The sequence below is a fragment of the Myotis daubentonii genome, chromosome 1 (genome assembly GCF_963259705.1).
Source record: "Myotis daubentonii chromosome 1, mMyoDau2.1, whole genome shotgun sequence".
Lineage (NCBI taxonomy): Eukaryota > Metazoa > Chordata > Mammalia > Chiroptera > Vespertilionidae > Myotis > Myotis daubentonii.
The window spans coordinates 45,063,428-45,083,022 of NC_081840.1; the positions used below are offsets into that span (position 1 = coordinate 45,063,428).

General features: G+C 42.9%; 2 protein-coding genes across 21 annotated transcripts in view; one reads left to right on the forward strand and one right to left on the reverse strand.

Annotated features, from left to right (window-relative positions):
* Positions 1-4,533, forward strand: part of DENND4A (DENN domain containing 4A) — a 112,204-nt gene extending 107,671 nt beyond the window's left edge. For 14 of the 15 annotated variants that reach the window (XM_059698003.1, XM_059698028.1, XM_059698021.1 and 11 more), the window contains 3 exons: positions 113-275; positions 455-519; positions 1,961-4,533. In XM_059698003.1, coding sequence (XP_059553986.1) covers positions 113-275; positions 455-519; positions 1,961-2,097 — 365 coding nt within the window. In that variant the 3' untranslated portion in view covers positions 2,098-4,533. The remainder of the gene's footprint in view (positions 1-112; positions 276-454; positions 520-1,960) is intronic. The other variant, XM_059698065.1, reaches the window with a different exon arrangement.
* Positions 4,534-8,272: 3,739 nt separating this feature from the next.
* SLC24A1 (solute carrier family 24 member 1) overlaps positions 8,273-19,595 on the reverse strand; it is a 32,571-nt gene continuing 21,248 nt past the window's right edge. For 4 of the 6 annotated variants that reach the window (XM_059698162.1, XM_059698144.1, XM_059698181.1 and 1 more), the window contains 6 exons: positions 16,865-16,933; positions 15,748-15,839; positions 11,640-12,353; positions 10,820-10,909; positions 9,819-9,985; positions 8,273-8,905 (listed from right to left, as the gene is read on the reverse strand). In XM_059698162.1, coding sequence (XP_059554145.1) covers positions 8,656-8,905; positions 9,819-9,985; positions 10,820-10,909; positions 11,640-12,353; positions 15,748-15,839; positions 16,865-16,933 — 1,382 coding nt within the window. In that variant the 3' untranslated portion in view covers positions 8,273-8,655. The remainder of the gene's footprint in view (positions 8,906-9,818; positions 9,986-10,819; positions 10,910-11,639; positions 12,354-15,747; positions 15,840-16,864; positions 16,934-19,595) is intronic. The other 2 variants (XM_059698153.1, XM_059698171.1) reach the window with 2 other exon arrangements.

A 19,595-nucleotide genomic window follows, 5' to 3' on the forward strand; every position in this document is an offset into this window, starting at 1 on the left:
CATTTATTTTTAGTGCTTTGTAACTTCTTTGCCAGCTATCAGTTGCTGCTTAATTACATTTTCCTTTCTACAAAGAACATTTTCCTTCAACTGCTCTTTGGTTCTTTTACAGCCCATAAGTATCCAATGGTCCATTTATTACAAAAAGGTGATAATTCATTTAGCCAGGAACTATTGAAAAATATGGTAAAAAGCATCAAAATGAATGATGTCTATGGACCAATGAGTCAGATTTTAGAGACACTGAATAAATGTCCTCATTTTAAAAGACAGAGGTAAGTCATTATCTTAAATGAACATATTGTTCCTCTAGGCATATTAATGTTGTTTGCTTAGTAATTTGTTAGAATATCTCATGCTTATATTAGCATAAAAATCTTTGTAGAAAATGAATAAACTATATGCATAGTAATTATCTTCTCCATTCTTCCCTTCTCCCCCCACCCCCTCCCAGGAGTTTATATAGAGAAATACTATTTCTCTCACTTGTGGCACTGGGAAGAGAAAATATTGATATAGGTAATTCTGCATAATATTTAACATGTAATACTTATATATCATTAAAAATATGTGTGTGCATACTTTCAATATATTTTATAGTTTTTATGTTGGTTGTCTTTATTATTTTAATAATGTATATTCATATAATATACTTTTTTCTTTTATTTTTTTGATATGAGATACTTTGATATTTTGGTAATGTTAATAATAAAGGTAACAATAGCCCTAACCGGTTTGGCTCAGTGGATAGAGTATCGGCCTGCGGACTGAAAGGTCCCAGGTTCGATTCCGGTCAAGGGCATGTACCTTGGTTGCGGGCACATCCCCAGTGGGGTGTGTGCAGGAGGCAGCTGATGGATGTTTCTCTCTAATTGATGTTTCTAACTCTCTATCCCTTCCCCTTCCTCTCTGTAAAAAATCAATAAAAATATTTTTTAAAAAGGTAACAATAGAATTTCCATATAATCCATTAATTCCACTTCTGGATATATACCCAAATGAATTGAAAGGAGGGTCTTAAGGAGACATTTGTGCACCCATGTTCATAGCAGCATTATTTATAATAGCTAAACTGTGGAAACAAGTGTTCATTGAAGTATGAGTGAATAAACAAAATGTGGTATATACATACAATGGAATACTATTCAGTCTTTAAAAAGAAGGAAATTCTGACATATGCTACAATATGGATGGAACCTTAAGGACATTATGTTAAGTGAAATGAGCCAGTCACAACAAGTCAAATACTATATGAGTCCATTTATGAAGTACTTATAGTAGTCACAGTCATAGAGAAAAAAGTAGAATGGTAGTTGCCAGGGGCTGGAGGAGTGGAGAATGGGGAATTATTGTTTAATGTATTTAGTGTTTCTGTTTTATAAGATGAAGAGTTATGGAGATTGATGATTATAATGGTTGCACATTATGAATGTATGTAATACCACTGAACTGTAGAGTTAAAAATGGTTAAGATGGCAGCCCTGGCTGTGCAGCTCGGTTGGTTAGAGCATAGTCCCATTACATCAAGGTTGAGGTTAAATCCCCGGTCAGGGCACATACAAGAATCAACATAAATAAGTGGAACAACAGATCGATATCCCTCTCCCTCTCCCTCAAAAAAAAAAAAATCAATTAAAAATGGTTAAGATGGTAAATTTTATGTTATATATATTTTACCTCAGTTTTAAAATTTGAGGGGGGGAATCATTTTTAAAAGTTGGCATCTTAAAGCTTTAAATTTCACTGTTCTGTGTAATCTCACTCTAAAGAGTTAAAGAGCTATGGACTCTAAAGTTCCCATGTTCCAGTTCTGAAATTCTGCGGTCCTTTAGTTGTCAGAAAAGACCTCAAGATTCCTTCTTGGCCTTTAATTTTGCAGTTCTGTAGTATTACAAAACTTGGTTGTTATCAAAATCAAATATAAATTTCTTATGCCTTTGTTTCTTGTGAATTTTTTCAGATGTATTTGATAAAGAATACAAGATGGCATACGATCGTCTCACACCTAGTCAAGTCAAGAATACACACAACTGTGATAGACCGCCAAGTACGGGAGTGATGGAATGTCGAAAAACCTTTGGAGAACCTTATCTTTAAGATGTGTGTGTGTGTGTGTGTGTGTGTGTGTGTGTGTGTGTACTTTCAATATGTATTGTATAGTCTGTGTATAAAATAACACTTTTAGACTCTAAACTTTTTTTCTTCAATTTTTGAAAATGAATTTGTAAATGGTTCAGAATGTCCATATAGCTCATGTACAGAATATTTTAAGGAGAATAGTGACCAATAGGGAGAGAGCCACTTTGTTTGCCCTTTCCTTTTCTTCCTTTACTTTCCCTGTAACAATCAGTTAGTTTTGTGATGGGGAAATCCCTAAACAAAATTAGTTCCCATAAAATAAAACAACCTTTTCATGGTTTCTCTTGTAAGAGACAGATTGAAAACTCATGTATGAAAATTGAACTAATGTAGTATCTCCTGTTTTCATAGACTAGTCAAATGTTTTGACCATGAAGTTGTATTATACATATTTTAAATTGTTTATAGTAAGTTGATATTTTTTTAATTTTTAAACTTAATATAGCAAGCTTAAAATGAACTTAAACTTATAAAGCAAGCAAGTAAGTGCTTATTTTCCTTGTCTGCTATTTGAAGTAACTAGTACAGCTGCAGATCTCTATATGTAAATCTATCTATCTATATTTTTTTTATTACTTGGGGGAATGATTAAAAAAATGTCAGTGCTAGTGTCTGTGTTGTCCTGGAATTGCATGTTAGTACTTCTACGCCTAACTGCAGTGAGTGAGTCATGACAAGGGTGTGCACTGCCCAGACTGACTCATTGAGCCTTGTGGAAGGAGAGCCCCAGAGGTTCCGAGTCTGTTTCTACAAAATCAGGGTCAGCATACCACAATTCCAAAATTTCCCTATTGCTAATAGATACATACAGTCCACAGGGGAAATAGCTTACAAAGCCAAATATCAGTTTAAATTTTAATATCTACATAATATTTATGTTGGGAAATATGTCAGACAATATACTCTATTCCAGATTTTAACCTTAATGTCTAAAATATTGGGTATGATGCAAATTGTACTGTATTTATTGGGACTATGGCCTACTGGAGTTTTCGGTTAATATTATATACAGATATAAATATTCAATTTTTTTCAAAAGTAGAAAAGTAATAACTCTCTAAAAGTAAAGTCAGAGAGAATTTCCCATATTGAGGAAATTGGCTTTTTCAATAAGCCTTCAGAATCTGAAGTTTATGGAATGTAAAGTCCAGAAATCAGACAATAAATTGAATATTTAAGCATCATGAGTAGACTCTAAAATATATTTTTAATCTCATTTCTAATTTCACTTTCTTTGGGTAATTCTGATCAAAAGTATTCTTTGGCTGTTAGAATTTTTTATAGATTTTCAATACGTGTATATGTTTGCATACATTGTCATTAAGGAAGGAATTCTCTAGCCAATTTCAAAGAAAAAAATGGGTGGTCCCAATTTATGTGTATAAAGCCAGTAGAGTCCAGGACATTTGGACTGGGGATAACATGAAGTCCTGAGACTTAGAATCAGCTCAGCTACAGAAAACCACCTTTTGAGTTCACACTGTTAGTGAATATCACAAAGCTGAAACATTCCACAGCTTTCTTCTACTCTGGAAAAGAACAGGGAGAGTTTAAAAATGTAAAATTTTAGTTCAGTTAGTTTGGGGCTGAACTTGCTTACTTGAAAAATCTGGTGCTATGCACGTGTCTGCCTCTCCTTTGTAAATACCACTCCAGTTTTGTCTTCTATTCAAATCCAAGCTTGACATTCTGAGTCTTATGTTTTCTACCTAAATCAGTGGTCGCCAACCTTTCGGACCTCACGGACCACTGGTTGGCGACTGCTGTTCTAAATCATTTGTAAGTTGTCTAGTGAGAAATATGTGATAGGTGAGACTTTTGGCATTGCCCACAACATCCCTCCAAACAGGATTGTGGGGTTCTATTCTGGCTTTTGTTGTTGTCTGTTGGTTGGTTTGTTTCCCTTATAAGAACAGCTTTCACTATTGTTTACCTATCTTTAACACAATATGAATCACAGCTCTTTTATTTCAAATCTGACCCAAAACGGTGAGGTAAAGCCCATTCTTCATGGGTCAAACTTATTTGGAAAAGTGAATGTAATTTGTATCTCCTCCCCCCACACATAGTTTTATTTCTGCTTTTGGTTGGGTTTTGTTTCCCCTACTTTTAATCCCCAAGGAATATTATTTACACAAATTTAGTCTTAAAATATACTCTGAACCATGAAAAGGAAGTGGTAAACTCTTCAAAACAAAATTAAAATATGATCATCCTTTAAAATAACTCTATGCATTCTTTTCTCTGTTGACCATACATTTTGGAGAATCATGGCCAATTGTGTTGGAGAGAAATACCCTTTGCTACATTAACTGTCTCTGATTTTCTTACTCTTAGTTTTGTTATATGTTTAATAGTTGAAAATAAATCATTCTGTGTCCTGGTATAACTTTACTACTTTTTTCAATTGTGTTTTGAATGTCACACACTTGTGTTTTATACGATATTTAGATATTCAGCTTTTCATCCTATTGTCAGGTCGGGAGTTGTGCAGCTTGTTCATATTCTGATTTTTGTCTTTGTATTTTTGTGTGTTGTTTTTGTGTGTTGTTGTTGTTGTTGTTGTTGTTGTTGTTGTTGTTTGCTTTAAAACCCTAAAATCACCTGCCTATTTTATTGTAAGATTTTCTAATATGTCTTCCATTTTTGTATGTAGAGAAATGATCCCTGCAAATGTTGGTTCAGCATTTCAGGTGATAAATACTAATTTTACTTTATGCTGGTAATTACTATGATGTTTTAGTGCAACTAACAATTGTTAGCCTACTGTATATAGAAGGCTGTTATGTTGAATTCTAAATACTTTGTAAGTATATGGTAAGAAAATGCCCATTTGTATGGTAAAGTGTGACAGCCCAGCTTTGTTTTTATCTCCCACTAGAACTTGAAAGCTGCTTTCAGGCACTTGATCTCAGAGCAGGAAGGGAAAGAGCAGACTGCGCTTGGCCCACCTTTGTGCTCGAGTTTGTATTCTCTGCCCTTTCTGTTTAGACACAAGGCTGAGTTTTACTTCAGAATGAATTCTGTAGCAGCTGCATACCAGTTGACCTTCATATCCTCAGTATTTGGTATCTTCTTTTTAATACCTTCACATTACCCTCTTCCTCTGGCCTCACAGTACATTTGCTGGCTTAATTATTCTTGTTTACAAAATCAACAGTGTACAAATTCACATAGGAATTTCTGACTCTGATTCAAAAAAATCTGTGTGCTTGGGCTTATCCTCTGAGATGGTAACAAACTCATCTGATAAAGTTACTGTGGCCCTTTGCACAGTTGCTGTTCATGTGGATGGCTCCCTCCTTTTGTATGTAATGCTTTTCTTTCCAAACACAGTACTGTGATAGACCACCGGAGCAACGGTTGAAATTTTCTTTAAATGAAATTCTCCAGGTTTTACCTGCTCATCACAGGGAAGAGCTGAAGAGCAGAAGCAGTGCCGTGGGTGTGTGGGCAGCCTTAGGCCAGGGTGTCCTGCTGGTTCTAGTGATCCCCTTCCCCAGCGATAGACAGCCTGATCATGAGCTCTATTTGTGTCTTTTATAGAGACCAGTCCCACCTGCAGCAGGACCTGCCCACAAAAAAGGGGTCAGAACCAAAGGTATTCTCTGACACATAAGGTCGACCAGTTCTTCAATTGTATCTACTAGGCTTTGCCCAGAATATTACATTCCAATTCTGGCTGCTTTTGGTATTCAATCTTTAAATAAATGATAATTATGGTATCCAGTGGTTCTCAACCTTCCTAATGCCACAACCCTTTAATACAGTTCCTCATGTTGTGGTGACCCCCAACCATAAAATTATTTTTGTTGCTACTTCATAACTGTAATTTTGCTACTGTTATGAATCGTAATGTAAATATCTGATATGCAGGATGTATTTTCATTGTTCACGACCCACAGGTTGAGAACCACTGGCTATAGACAGTGCTATAAAAGGCCAAGCCTATAATTTGATAGAAACATTTTCAGATGAGAGTGCAATATATTGTTCGCAGTGTATAGTAACAATTTAAACATATACTAATTTTCATAAGTTTGGAATGTAGCCTTTTTTTCTGGTACCATATAGAATTTTAACCCGTTAAATTAGAACGAGTTTCACATTACTAGAAATTTGGCCCAAGTCCATCAAGAAAATGCAACTTCATGGGGGATGAAGAAGAAATCATCTGTTCAGCCAGTCTTCCAATTCAGAAACCCTTGTGGGCACAGTTTGGACTTTCTAGACTGAACGAATGATCTAGAATACAGATTATTCTGTATTCTGTCCTGCTATCTTTTCGTATCACATCTGCCTATCAAATGAAAGGACCATCTCAACATTATGTTGACATTTTAAGATGGTATTTCATATCTAAAACAGCACAATTTTAATAAATTATAGATCTGTAAATGTTTGACAAAAATTTTAACTTCCAAGCATCTTTTACAAGTTACATAAGTTTTTCATCTCCCGGAAATCTTTCTCTCCTTTCCCTCTTGAATTCCTTCTCACCCATCAAGACCCAGCTTTCATTTTATATGCTTAACCCTTTCTGTCATAGTGTAAACTTACCAGAACTTCCTTTCTAGGCAAAGAGAAATGCCAAAAATTCAGTACACTGATTAGGAAAAGGTTGTTAGATCATTAGAGTTAATTTTAATCATGAAGCAGCTTTATCATTACAGAACATTTCACTGTCCATCACTCCCCACTCAGTCATTCTGGGGAAGAGCGCCAGGTCCCTGGCCATCAGTGGGGAGGAATGCCCCGCGGCTAGCTGGAATAGGCTGCAGAAACCAGGCTGGCGCCCAGAGTTGGCATTGGGATCGCCTTCCTGTTCTTAGGTCATGGCATGTGGAGACTGGGCCCTGCAGCAGCATTGGGAATGAGGATAACTTCAGAATATGGAATTTGAGTATGACTCCATATTCTTCATCAGTCTTCTCTGGAGCATTCTGACCATGTTTGTCAAATACCAATGGGACTCACAATTTATTGAAACTGAATAAAAGCCATTTCTAAAGAACATGATTCCTGGGGTAGTGAGGCCATTAGTTAAATTAACCCAAACTAAAGATGGATTATGGACTGAAGTACTTTCTTTGAACACAGCCCATCAACACCAAAATGTTTGATTTTTTTTTTCATATCACATCTGTCCTGCTATCTTCTAGTCTTCAGTGAATCCTCTCTCATGTTGTAACGAAAGCTCTATTTACCATCATCATCTACAGTCCCCTCAGCTCCCTTTGCTCTGAAACCAGGGACACAGAACTGTTTCATTTCTCATGTGTCCCTTAACTTGATGCTAGTAAAAGCAGTAAGCATTGGTATTTAATATACAAGCACTTCAAATTCCACATGAAATGTTTAAATAACCACACACTTTTTAAAAACAAGTGTCCTTTACACTAGCTATCTTGGAAGTAGAAATACTTTTGTTCTCACTGTGTTGCCATTGTGCTAAGCATTTTGGGATTTCTCCTTTGTGATTGCCTTAATCCCCACTTGTAAGCCACATAAGACATCCATCTTCTTGCTTTATAGTCCCATCTGGGTTAACATGCAAAAGTGGCCTTGCCCCACTGGATCTCTTACTTTATAAACCAGACTTGGCTCTACTGACTGAACTCCACCTTCTCACTCACTGGGAGCAGCTGTGCTGTTGGGTGAGAATATGCTGGAGCGGCAGAGCCAGGACCAACCACTGTGTTATATGTCTAATCCCTCAAGGAGACCACTTGCTGGAGACAACACTAACTTGGATTTTCTAATAAGTACATATTTTTAAATAGCCCTTAGAGTAGTTTTCCTTCTCTCATATCCAGGCCTGCCAATTCAAGGGCAAATTACAAATTTTAATTTCTTGGGTTACTTATTTTAATTTCACTTTTCAGAAATGCAGTAAGAGCTAATGTAATCCTTTTAAGCTATAAAATATTGGTACACATCTTACTAATGATAATTCCTGTTATATTTCATTTTTTCCTATAGCCTTAGCTCTTAAACTCACCAGGAACTGAACCAGTGACGATTACAAACCTGGTAGAACCTCATGTTTGGAACAGAAAAAGAGGAGACAGTGAAGTGCAGCATGTGCTTGGGGCAGGAGCCAGGAGGGTCAGATAGAGACCACATCTGCATCTTTTGGATCAGCAGCCCTTTAGTAATCAGGAATACGTGAGCTTGGTGGCTTGTCTTACTGTGCCTGTCCCAACCCTCCAGGTATCTCATGTAGAAAACCCTCTGACTCCAGGGGTCCTTTTACTGGAGTCCATGTGACAGTGTCTGTAGCAGTAAGGGTTGGAACTCCATACACTCCCCGACCCCAGAAGTGAGATTTTTAATCACAATGAGCTGCAGGTGTTCCCAACGATAACCTTCACTCCTGTATCACATTGACATCAGATGCTCTCAGCCTCTCAGTTCACTCTCCTGGGTCATGTTCATTCATCAATGTACCAAGAGGTACAGTAACTTCTGCCATGGTTTCCTGATCCATGTCCACTTTGAGCAACAGTGCCTGACTCAGATAGAGACAGGACAGGATATGATTCGATCTTCTAACATCACACTGATTATCAGGAATATAAAGTACAGGAGGAACATTGTGAAGCCCAGGATCTTGTTCATTCTCCATTTGCACGACGCAATTGAAGAGATCACAAACAGGAGCATGAGAAAAAGCAGGACGATGGCACAGAACAAGCCATTGCTGCTGACTGGGACAGGCTGTAGTCCATTGATAAGAGAGAAAAGCAACCAGGGAACAGGCAGGCTGCGAGATGAAGAAACAATGAGTGTTTTTCATGTTTCTAATCATCACATATACTTAAACTGTATTTTACAATTTACAAAGCACTCATTTTTACACACACACAATCTATGAAATAGAGCAGGAAATATTAGCCCCATTTCACAGAAGAGGATACCAAGGTTCAGGAAAGTTCAATTACATGCCCTTGGGCTCACAGCTAACTGGGAGAGCCTGGATTGAAACTGAAGTTTTCTAGGTCTGGCTATTTTTTCTTCATACCAAATGACTTTTGTATGACTAACCAGATCTGTTGATGTGTGACTCTAATCTCTAAATTTTTATGATAAGGCCCAGCCCAGGATAGCATTCCTTTAAATTACTTAGGGATAGGGCTCTCCTATGCCCTTCCCGGCCCCACCCATACACACAAATTCAAAGTAATGAAATCAGAGCCACCACTCAAGTCCAGGACATGACTAGGGAAATGAAAATAGGCCAGGTGAGGGAATGGGTGCAGCAGGATGCAGCATTTGCTTGTTTATACAAAATGCTTTTAGAGCTGGCGGGAACCCAAAAGCAAAGGAACAAGAACATCAGGAAGTGAGACTGAGTCATTGTCCCAACCCCACCTCCACCACCTTGCAGGTCAGTGAGCAGAGCATTTGATTGTATTTAGTAATGGAATTTAATGGACTTCATTTTTCAACTCATCTATAAATTCCAGTCAGTTACATTTCAGGCAGCATTTTAGTTCTATTATCTCATCTGCCTGTGATTAATGAAGGGAGAATACTTTGTTGCCTTATAGAAACTAATACTTTAAATGCCCTTTTATTCCATGTTTAATGAATGAAGCAGAAAACCAGTGAACAGAGCCAACACAAGGTTTTCCAGTCTTACTTAATATTCCTTAAAAAGCAACTTTGCCACTCACCCCACGGTGATATCAAATATGTTACTGCCCACAGAGCTTGACACGGCCATGTCTCCCAGGCCTTTCCGAGCAACAATCACACTGGTGATCAGGTCAGGAATTGATGTGCCTGCTGCCAGGATCGTCAAACCCATAATCTCTTCAGAAATCCCTATTGTTTCACCAACCTGATAAACAGTAACAGCAATAAGAAACCACGGCAACAGCAAGTGGAAAATCTGAGGCTCTTCCACATACTACTTTGGGCAAACCCAACACCTCCCGTGGAGCTCAGCACACTCCCGTCGCCTGAGCAAGGCAGGGTCATGGTGGAACTGACAGCTGGGGAGATGGGGCCCCTGCTCAAGGCTTCAGGGTATGACCCTGCTCTTATCTAAGATGGACTAAAAGTCCATCTCTAATACCACCTGTCACTGACATTCAAACAACAGTACCTCTACTTCTAAAAGAACTGCCCCTCCAAAGATCTGTTCATGTCACATTTCTATTTCCAGAACCATGGACACCTGCTATGTGCCAGGAACTAAGAGCTGGAGAGAAAAGTACGAGCAGTACAACACTGACCCTACTCTCGGCCTAGTGAAGGAAAAAAGATTATAAACAACGATTACAGCTCTGTGCTAGTGCAATATTCCAGGTAGAACAGAAAAGCCATGGGCACTCAGAGGATTAAAATGCCAGAGACAGGACAAAACTGTGCTTGCTCTCACGAGTGTATACAATTCACCAGGTGGGGACGAGGGGGAGATGCATGACAGAGAAAGGGAACAGGGTGATGAGCAGATTGTGAAGGGCCTTCTACGTCACGCTGCATGTGAATGTAAGGAAAGCCACACTTGAAAAGTACTACATTCACTGGAATAAAAAGGCCGCCTTTACCAACAATGTAGAAACTACAAATGCACTTGATCCTCACCGTTCCCTAAGTACTGGAAATTCACCCTGAAGGAAAAAAGCCTTAGGCTTGCTGGCACAGGATTTAGTTCCTGCTTTTTACTCACCTGGTGAGCCCACCACACCATAAGGTATGAGAATATGGCTATCCACAGGATGGATCCCAGGAAGGTGATAACAAAGAACTTTCTAGACTCCTATGTGAAAGTATGAAAAGAAAAAGAAGTGAGTTTCAGAGGCTAAAGGTCTTTGGCCCTTTTGAGAGAGCCCCCGAATCAGTGATGAGATCTGCTGGGGGATGATGGAGAGGATCCAGAAATGTGTGGGCTGAAATCTGTTTCCAGTGAGGACCTTGACATAGCAGGGAAAGGATGGGGTTGGTGGCCCACAAGGAAGTACAGTCAGTAGGGTTTCAGTAGTCACCAAACTGAAGAGCTATTTGCTTGCCCCAGAACCAAGCCGATCTGGGTATTTGATTTGGCTTCTGCAACTTCTCTCTGCCCTACCGCTCTCCAGACCCAGAGACAGAATATGGACAGCCTTTGGGTGGGGTATGCTAGTCAGATTTTTCCCTGTTAATAGGATGCTGGGAAGAAATGGCACTTACCGCCTTGGGTTTTCACAGTAACCCTGTGAAATATGGTGGGGTGTGGTGGCCTCATTCCTATATTAAAGTCAGAATCCTGAAACAGTCAAGGCGGGACTAGTTCACATTGCTTACAGAGGTGGAAGCAAGCACATGCTAGGGCCTCACAGGCCCATGTCCCCCTAGGTGCATGGTCCCCGCCAGGGCTGCGAATTCCAACCCAAATCCTCTCTGTGGTTGAGCCCTGCCAAGCCGGTAGACCCTGTCCTCTCCCTCCTCTTGGGTGGAAAGCCTCTCTGGAGACAGACAGTCTAGGCTAGGGTACGGCTGGGCAAACTCACCAGCCTCCGGACGTCGGGCACTGTCAGCCACAGTGGGAGCACAATGGGCAGGAGGAAGAGGTAAATAGCCTGCTTCTGCCGGGTCTCAGGCCACTCCAGCGACAGAGGCTCCTCATTTTCTTCCTCTTCCTCCTCTTCTTCCTCATCCTCATCCTCATCCTCATCCTCATCTTCATCTTCACTGTCACCTCCATCGCCTCCTCCTTCACCATTTGTACCTTTCTCAACACTTTTGGCTTCACCTTGATTTTCAACAATGAAGTCCTGCTCTTTGGTTTCACCATCACCTTTCATTTTGCCATCTTCTCCTGCTGGGAGTTCACCTTCACCTTCATTATTTTCTTTTATTTCTGCTTGGACTTCACTCTTGTTCTCTTCATGTTCACCATCACCTCCATCACCTCCCCCTTCACCATCTGTACCTTTCTCATCACTTCTGGTTTCACCTTGATTTCCAGCATTGAATCCCTGCTCTTCGGCGTCACTTTTCACTTCACCAGCATCTCCTTCTGTTTGGAGTTCACCTTCACTTTCATCATTTCTTTTTCTTTCTGCTTGGATTTCACTTTCACCTTCATTGTCTCCTTTCCCTTCTGCTTCAGTTTCACCTTCACCTTCTAGCTGAGTTTCACCTCCATTTTCACCTTCACCAGGAGCTTCAACCTCTTTGCCTGTCATTGCACCTGTGCTCTCAGCTCCAGCCACATCTCCTTCCTGCAATCCAAAGCCAACCGATTAACATAACTTCTCTGCTTGTTTTCTTTCCCAGTTTCTTCCTATTATTTTTATTGTTGTTCTCTCAGAATATAGCTAAAAACTCATGTATGAGGAGAAAACTAGTGCAATTACTCAGCAAAATTCCCCTTCACAACATTCCTACCCAGTGGTTGTTTAGTCTTTATTTGAGCATTTCCAGGGATGGAAAACTCACTGGAAGAACTTCTGTCATCTTTGGCAACTCTGCTTGGTTTGAAGTTCATATGTATACCAAGGAGCTACCCTCTGTGTCTAGGTTTACTCTTTGGAGATGCATAGAACAAAGCTAATCACTCTTCCACCAGACAGCTCTCTTTCCTGCATTAGAGATACCCAGGTCCTTCTGTCATCCCCCCATGTAATGGCCTGGAGCCTCATCCCCAGCTTGGTGAACTCATTCTAATGAGGCTTCTAAACCTGAACATAGAGCACTGCACAGAGTTTAATGGGATTATCAGCTTCCTTATCTTAGACATGTTTCCATTAATACTGCATGATAACTTTTGGTGATTATATAACATTGCTGTGTCCACTAAACTCCTAAACTGTTATATTACATCGTAAGTATAAATTGATGATAATACCTACTTATTGATGGCTTATATGTGCCAGGCATCATGCTAAGTGATATAATAATAATAATAGTTAGCAATTACTATGTTTCATGAGCAATTAATTAATGATATAGATAGAATTAAACCCATCTGATAGATGGAAAAACTAGGGTACAGAGTAGTTAAATAACTTGCCCATGGTCCACACAGTTTGTGATAAAGTTGGGATTTGAATATGGATAGTCCAACTCTTGGCCTTTTAACCACCAACCCACCCTGTTTTGCAAATGCCAGGGCCAAATGAGATCTTTGGTTCCCAAACCTTACAGTGTAGGAAGCTTATTACAAATACACATTTCTGCCCTCACTGGTTTGGCTCAGTGGATAGAGCATCGGCCTGCAGACTGAAGGGTCCCACGTTCGATTCCGGTCAAGGGCATGTACCTTGGTTGCGGGCACATCCCCAGTTGGGGGTGTGAAGGAGGCAGCTGATCGATGTTTCTCTCTCGTTGATGTTTCTAACTCTCTATCCCTCTCCCTTCCTCTCTGTAAAAAAAAATCAATAAAATATATTTTTTAAAAACACAAAAAAAACAAATACACATTTCTGCCCTGGCCGGCGTGGCTCAGTTGGTTGCGTTATCCCGTGCACCGAAAGGTTCCCGTTAAGATTCCCAGTCAGGGCACATGCCTGGGTTGCAGGCTTGATCCCGGGGAGGATCAATGTTTTGCTTTCAAATTGATGTTTCTCTCTTCCTTTCCCTTCTTCTCTCTTTAAAAATCAATTTTAAAATCTTAAAAAAAAAAAGAAAGAAAGAAAGAAAGAAAGAAAGAAACAAATACACATTTCCTTGCCCCACCTGGACCAGCTGAATTAGAATATTTGGGACTGGAAGCCAGGAATCTATTTTAACATGCTCACAAGTGCTCCCAACAAGTCCATCTGCAGACCAGTGTTTGGGAACCATGGACTGACTCCATGCAGTCTAAAGCCATTGACTCTGAGGGTCCTGATTAGGCTCTCAACTAACTATAACAATGTGCTGATCCAAACGAACAAATGGCCTGACTGTGTGCTCATGGAGTATGTTTTCTGTAACAAATTTCATGACATAGCCCATCCCCAAGGGATGCTCAGTGAGTCTCAAACTCCGCTGCATATTAAAGTCACCTGGAGACTTTAAAAACATTCATGCCCAACCCAGATATTCTGGCTTAATTGACTGAGGATGGGGCCTGGGCATTTTGGGGGGCCTGGGCATTTTTTAAGCTTCCCCAAATTGTTCTATTATGCAGCCAGGGTTAAGAACCCCTGATGAAGTCAAATATTAGCCTCTGTAAGGCTTTGCTTTGAATTTGGAATGAAGAGTGAGATTTTAGTCTGAAGTCATTCCTGCCTCCCTCACAGCCCCATCGGGAGAGGTTTTCTGGAGAAGACGACAAGTCCTTTAAATCCATAGGTATGGGAGTGTCTGCCCAGCCTGTACCCTCTTCTCTAAAAACTGCCACCCCTAATATCCCTTCTTCCTTGTTGAAGTCAAAGCACACCCCCTTTCCCTGCCACAGCTGATTGGACACAGGCTGGATCCCTGCCCCATGACCTGGTTTGAACGAGTTTTCTCTCTTCTGTGACAAGGAGCCAATCACTGGTTGATGCCCCCCTGTAGACTGGAGAACTGGGGTAGTATTTTAGGGCTGTGTGAGCTAATAAGGAAGCAAATGGAGCCAGGCTACTAGGAAAGCGTGCACACAGAGGAGGGGATGTGAGGGAGAGCCAGACATGGACTGAGAAGCCTCCAGGGTCACAGATACCTTCTCAGGCCTAGGACCAGCTCCTAGTGACACCAACCTTCACTTCCTGCGCTGGGGTTCCTCTTAATCCCTTTTAATTGAGCTGGCTGTCCGGGACCTACTCGGGACACTCATGATACCATGAAAATGTCTTAGACACTGAACCCAAATTGCTGGCTTAAGGATAAGATATAATTGAGTGCTTCTGAGTGTCAAGTTTAAAAAAAAAAAAAAAAGCAATGGAACCTGCAAACTGATTGTTAATTTATTGCCAGTCACTCGACCCTTATTGTGCCCTGAGTTTCTCTCTGTGGGGGAAACAGAGATGACTCAGAATTGGATCCTGCCTTCAGGAACCTTACCACCTAGCAGGGGAGCTAAGAGACAGAGTACAAGGAAGGCAGTATTGATAAAAGCCCTGGGAGAGGAACAATATACCATAGGCATTCAGATTGGATGGTGGGGAAGCCTTATGGCAAAGGAGGCATTTGCAGTTGCCTGGAGGCGGGTTAGGGAATCTGAAGAAGGAGGAAAAGGCATTCTAGGGGGAGGAAACTGCCTGGGCCCAGGTAGAAAAGCATGGAGACAAGAAGTCCAGTTTGGCTGTAGCAGGTGGGAGAGGCTGAGGCTGTAAAGACAGGCGTATCAGAACGCAGGGAGCCCAGTGGACAAGGCCAAGATGCCTTGGAAGGCTCCCAGGCCTTTCCCCAGCACCCGCCCCTGGCATGTTGAGCTGACTGGTCTCACTGTCCCTAAGTTGCTGGGAGACCCCTAACAGTTTTTTCTTATGTTTTTACAGCAGGTGACAGTTGGCAACACATTCTTATATATGTTCTCTGACTCACACTCAGGTGTAATGGTGAATTAGCTGGCCCCATGAAGTATCTCATCTTCGCAATGCTTACCCCAGAGGAATGAACCTCAGACCTTCAGGAAGGAAGACTTTTTGGTCAAGTCCTTCCCTGGGTCTCTCACACTCCTCTACCTGGGATGAGGCTTGTGCCTACCTGACCGCCAGGATCCTCCTCCTGATCTCCCTTGACGTCTGGAGCAGGGGCTGGTGTGACCTTGACCGCAGGGAGCTTGGTTGGCTCCTCCTCTTTAAAGGATAAACATGGGATAGGTCAGAAGAGGACCAGGTGTTGAGGGCAGCTAATAGAGACCGATGTGAGTGGCTACAGGGCTATTGGACTTGTCCACTTCCGGATCTCAGAAGGGGGATTTCTTGTTGATAGAAAAAGTAAAATGATGTGATGTGAACTGTTACTGTCCTTTCCACAGAGATATGTACAGATGAGAGGACAGCTGTGAAATGGCAATCCTTGCTCCTTCTGTATTCGCAGACATTTCCATCCTGGCCAGCAGAGGCAACTGGAACAGAGAGCGGGTAAAGCGCCAGCCCTAAGCGTCTGACCTTCCCCCTACCAGCTGCATGGAGAGGATCCTAATGATTTCAAAGACAGCAGCTAGGAAGCCTTGGCAAGTCCGGAGAGCTGGGTTTAGGTACAGGCTCTTTCGTTTCTTGGCCGTGTGGCTTTGGGAAAGCCACTTGACCTCTTGAGCCTCCGTTGTCTATAGAATGGTGTCTATAGAATGGGAACAACCACTGCTGCTCTAGCTCCCTCCAAGGGTTACTGAGTACAACAGGAGTCCTGGTGTGCGGTATAGAGCCCACAGGGCAGTAGCTGTCTCACACTCCCTGTCCCAGCAGCCACACAGATGCTGGATTTCTGTGTCACCAGAACCCTGGTGGTCTTTCCTCACTGGGGTTGCTGGTCTTGGGCCAATCCCTAGCAGAACTATCCTTTTGTAGAAGTGGCAGGAAGAAGAACTAGAGTCCAATATAGTCTAATATGGGACAAGATTCAGCAAAAACAGAAGTGGGAGTCAACAACCTTCAGCCTGGCCTTGCCTGGCCTTGCCTACCCCACATAAGGAGAGTATGGAGGGAACAGTACAGGACTGCCTGGGGAAGAGGGACCCTGGACTACAGCAAAGTGCAGGCAGCACCAGATCACCACTCCAGCTGACTGGCTCAGAGAGGCCAAGAGCCCTGCCTCAGCCCTGGCAGATAGGAGGAAGGAAGGTACAGGAGAAAACCTGCTGGTCTCACCATCCTCTCACCTTCTGGGTTGCTCTCTGCTTTGGCCTCCTGATTCAAGCTCTCCTCATCCCTGTTCTTGGAGGAGTGTGCTGCAAATGAAAAAGGAAGCATATCTGGGACCAAAGTATCCCCGCCACACCCTTCAGTTGGGCTGGTGGACTAGCAACCAGAGCAGCTCAAGTCCATGCGAAGAGGCTGGCCTGGGAGTTATGATGTCTGGATTCTAGTCCTACTAGGCCTGTCATGGTGCCCAGTTCCCAACTTCTGTCTTACATTCCCTGCACTGTCACTAACTGGCTGTGACCCTGAGCAAGTCACTTCCCCTGTTTTCTTTCTGGTAAAATAACATGGTTAGTGTTGGGGCAACAGATAGGTTTTAATTCCTTTGTGAGCCCAAGTGATGGCTGCCTGAGCGCTGAACTGAGGAGAATCCTCATCCAGGTCTGGTGGAGAGTGCCAGGATTGATCGGAGGTGTCTGCAATGGGCAGGGAATGGAGAAATAATCACATCCTTGGACTACATTATGTGTAAGGGCCTTTACAGCTTACTTTCTATAAATCTACTATAAGCTTTGCTATAACTGCAGGGGCACTGCTGGTGGCCATATTCCTGAGCCTTCCCTCTCAGTGGCAAGGGGGAAGTAGCTGCTCCCCAAGCTCTTTGCCACACCCCTTTGCCCCAGACACCTGGAACCCACACAGGCCCCCTTCCAGATCCCGTGCACGTGCTTTCCTGGAGGCCCACAGAACACTGTGCTCAGAATGGTGCTGCCCTGGTTCCAGGCAAGAAAAATGGGGAGGGCAACTCTCTCAGTGTGACTGTGACCCAGGAAACCTGCAGAGTGCTTTCCATGTATCATTTCAGGTGGGAGGCACAGAGACGGAGGTGCAGGGGCCATGAAGGTCCCCCTCACAGCCGTGTAGTGTGGGAAGGTGAGGATAATGATACACATGATGGAACGAAGCGGTGCCCTGGAGTCTATTCTGCATCCCACGCTGGCTCTGCCCTGTGAACTCTGGGTGACCTTGGAAAGCCTGTGTATCCTCTCTAAGCCTGTGTCACTTCTCTAAAAAGGCAACACCATGATACACACAATGTGGGGATCTGCGAGACAAAATAAATAAAAATACTGTAATTGCTGCAATTAAATATTATCTTAGCTCAGATTCTGAAACTAGACAACCTCAATTTGAATCCCAGTTCTTCCACTTGCTAGCCATGGACTGAGCTGAGTGATTCCTTAACCTCTCTGTCCTTCAGATTCTTCATCTGTAAAATCTGACAGACTTGTTGAAGGAATAAATTAATTGATACATCGACTTGCTTAAAACAGTGCCTAGCACAGCCGTGGGCAAACTACGGCCCGCGGGCCAGATCCGGCCCGTTTGAAATGAATAAAACTAAAAAAAAAAAAAAAGACCGTACCCCTTTATGTAATGATGTTTACTTTGAATTTATATTAGTTCACACAAACACTCCATCCATGCTTTTGTTCCGGCCCTCCGGTCCAGTTTAAGAACCCATTGTGGCCCTCGAGTCAAAAAGTTTGCCCACCCCTGGCCTAGCACCTAGAAAGCACTGCATCAGGTTTAGCTATGACGATAATGATGAGCTGACACAGGAGTTGAGAGCAGCTGTCCCACTGAGCCTGCAGCAATGGGGCACCATGTTCCAAAGGGTTTGGGTTAGACCCTGACGGTCCTCTAGTCCATGATCCAGACGGGATGAGCAGGTGCAATCTGGAAACATTAACAGGTCTGAAATTTCCTCCTCTCAGCCTGTCTCCTACATTCACACAGTAGGTTCCAGCTGCAGCCCCTCTGGCAATGGGCTCCACTGCTCTGGCGTGTGTGGTCCCTTGAAGTTTCCTGGTGGGCCTGCCCAGGAGGTCCTTGTCAGGACTGAGATGTCAGGAAGTGGGCACTCCACCGCCTCCTTCATCCAAACAAGTCCAGCGCCCCGTCGGCAGGAATCAAGCACTGGCATCCTCTGTTGAGCGACACGTAGCTGTTGTCAAAGAGGGGCTCCCCTGGTTCCAGTCCTGGTGCTGAGAATATCTGCCAGCTGTTAGCTGGAGGGACTGGCAATAAAACCAAGTTCCCCTCTTTCCTTTTCATCCCTCCTCACACACCCTACCCTCTCGCTTCTCATGTCCCCAAGAAAAGCAGGCCAACTATGAGACCCCTCTCTCCGTCCCTCCCGCTCCGCCCCCTCCCCCCCTCCCCCCCGCCTCTCTCTCACTCACACACACACACAGAAGAGGCATGGGGATCATTGGATCCTCTTCACAGGGTGAGAGTTCAGACCAGTTCTGTGGAAGAGCTGGAACACCTGACAAGGGTGGAAACATCTGGACAGCCATTGGAAACAGCACACGGAAACACAAACATGTATCTGGAAAGTCTTGGGCACAAAGGCCTTCATCACAGTCCTGTGCGGTCACAGCCCCTCCTGGATGGAATCTCACGGTGCAGAATCAGGGTTGGCTTCCCTGGGCAGGACTGTACCCCAGAGCATGCCAGCAATCATTCACAGCGAGGGCCACTCCATGCCACGCAGGCACACCGTGGGCCACGCAGGACTGTCTTGCCTGGGTTGATGGTCGCTGGCTCCCCCAGAGCTGGTTTCCTCACATGCCTCTCAGCTCAGCACGGAGGATCATCTCCTTAGTATCCGTCTCCTCTGACCTCGGCCTGGCTTGGACATCACATAATCCTGTCAGGACAAGCAAGGCCGGCTGGCGGCTGTTG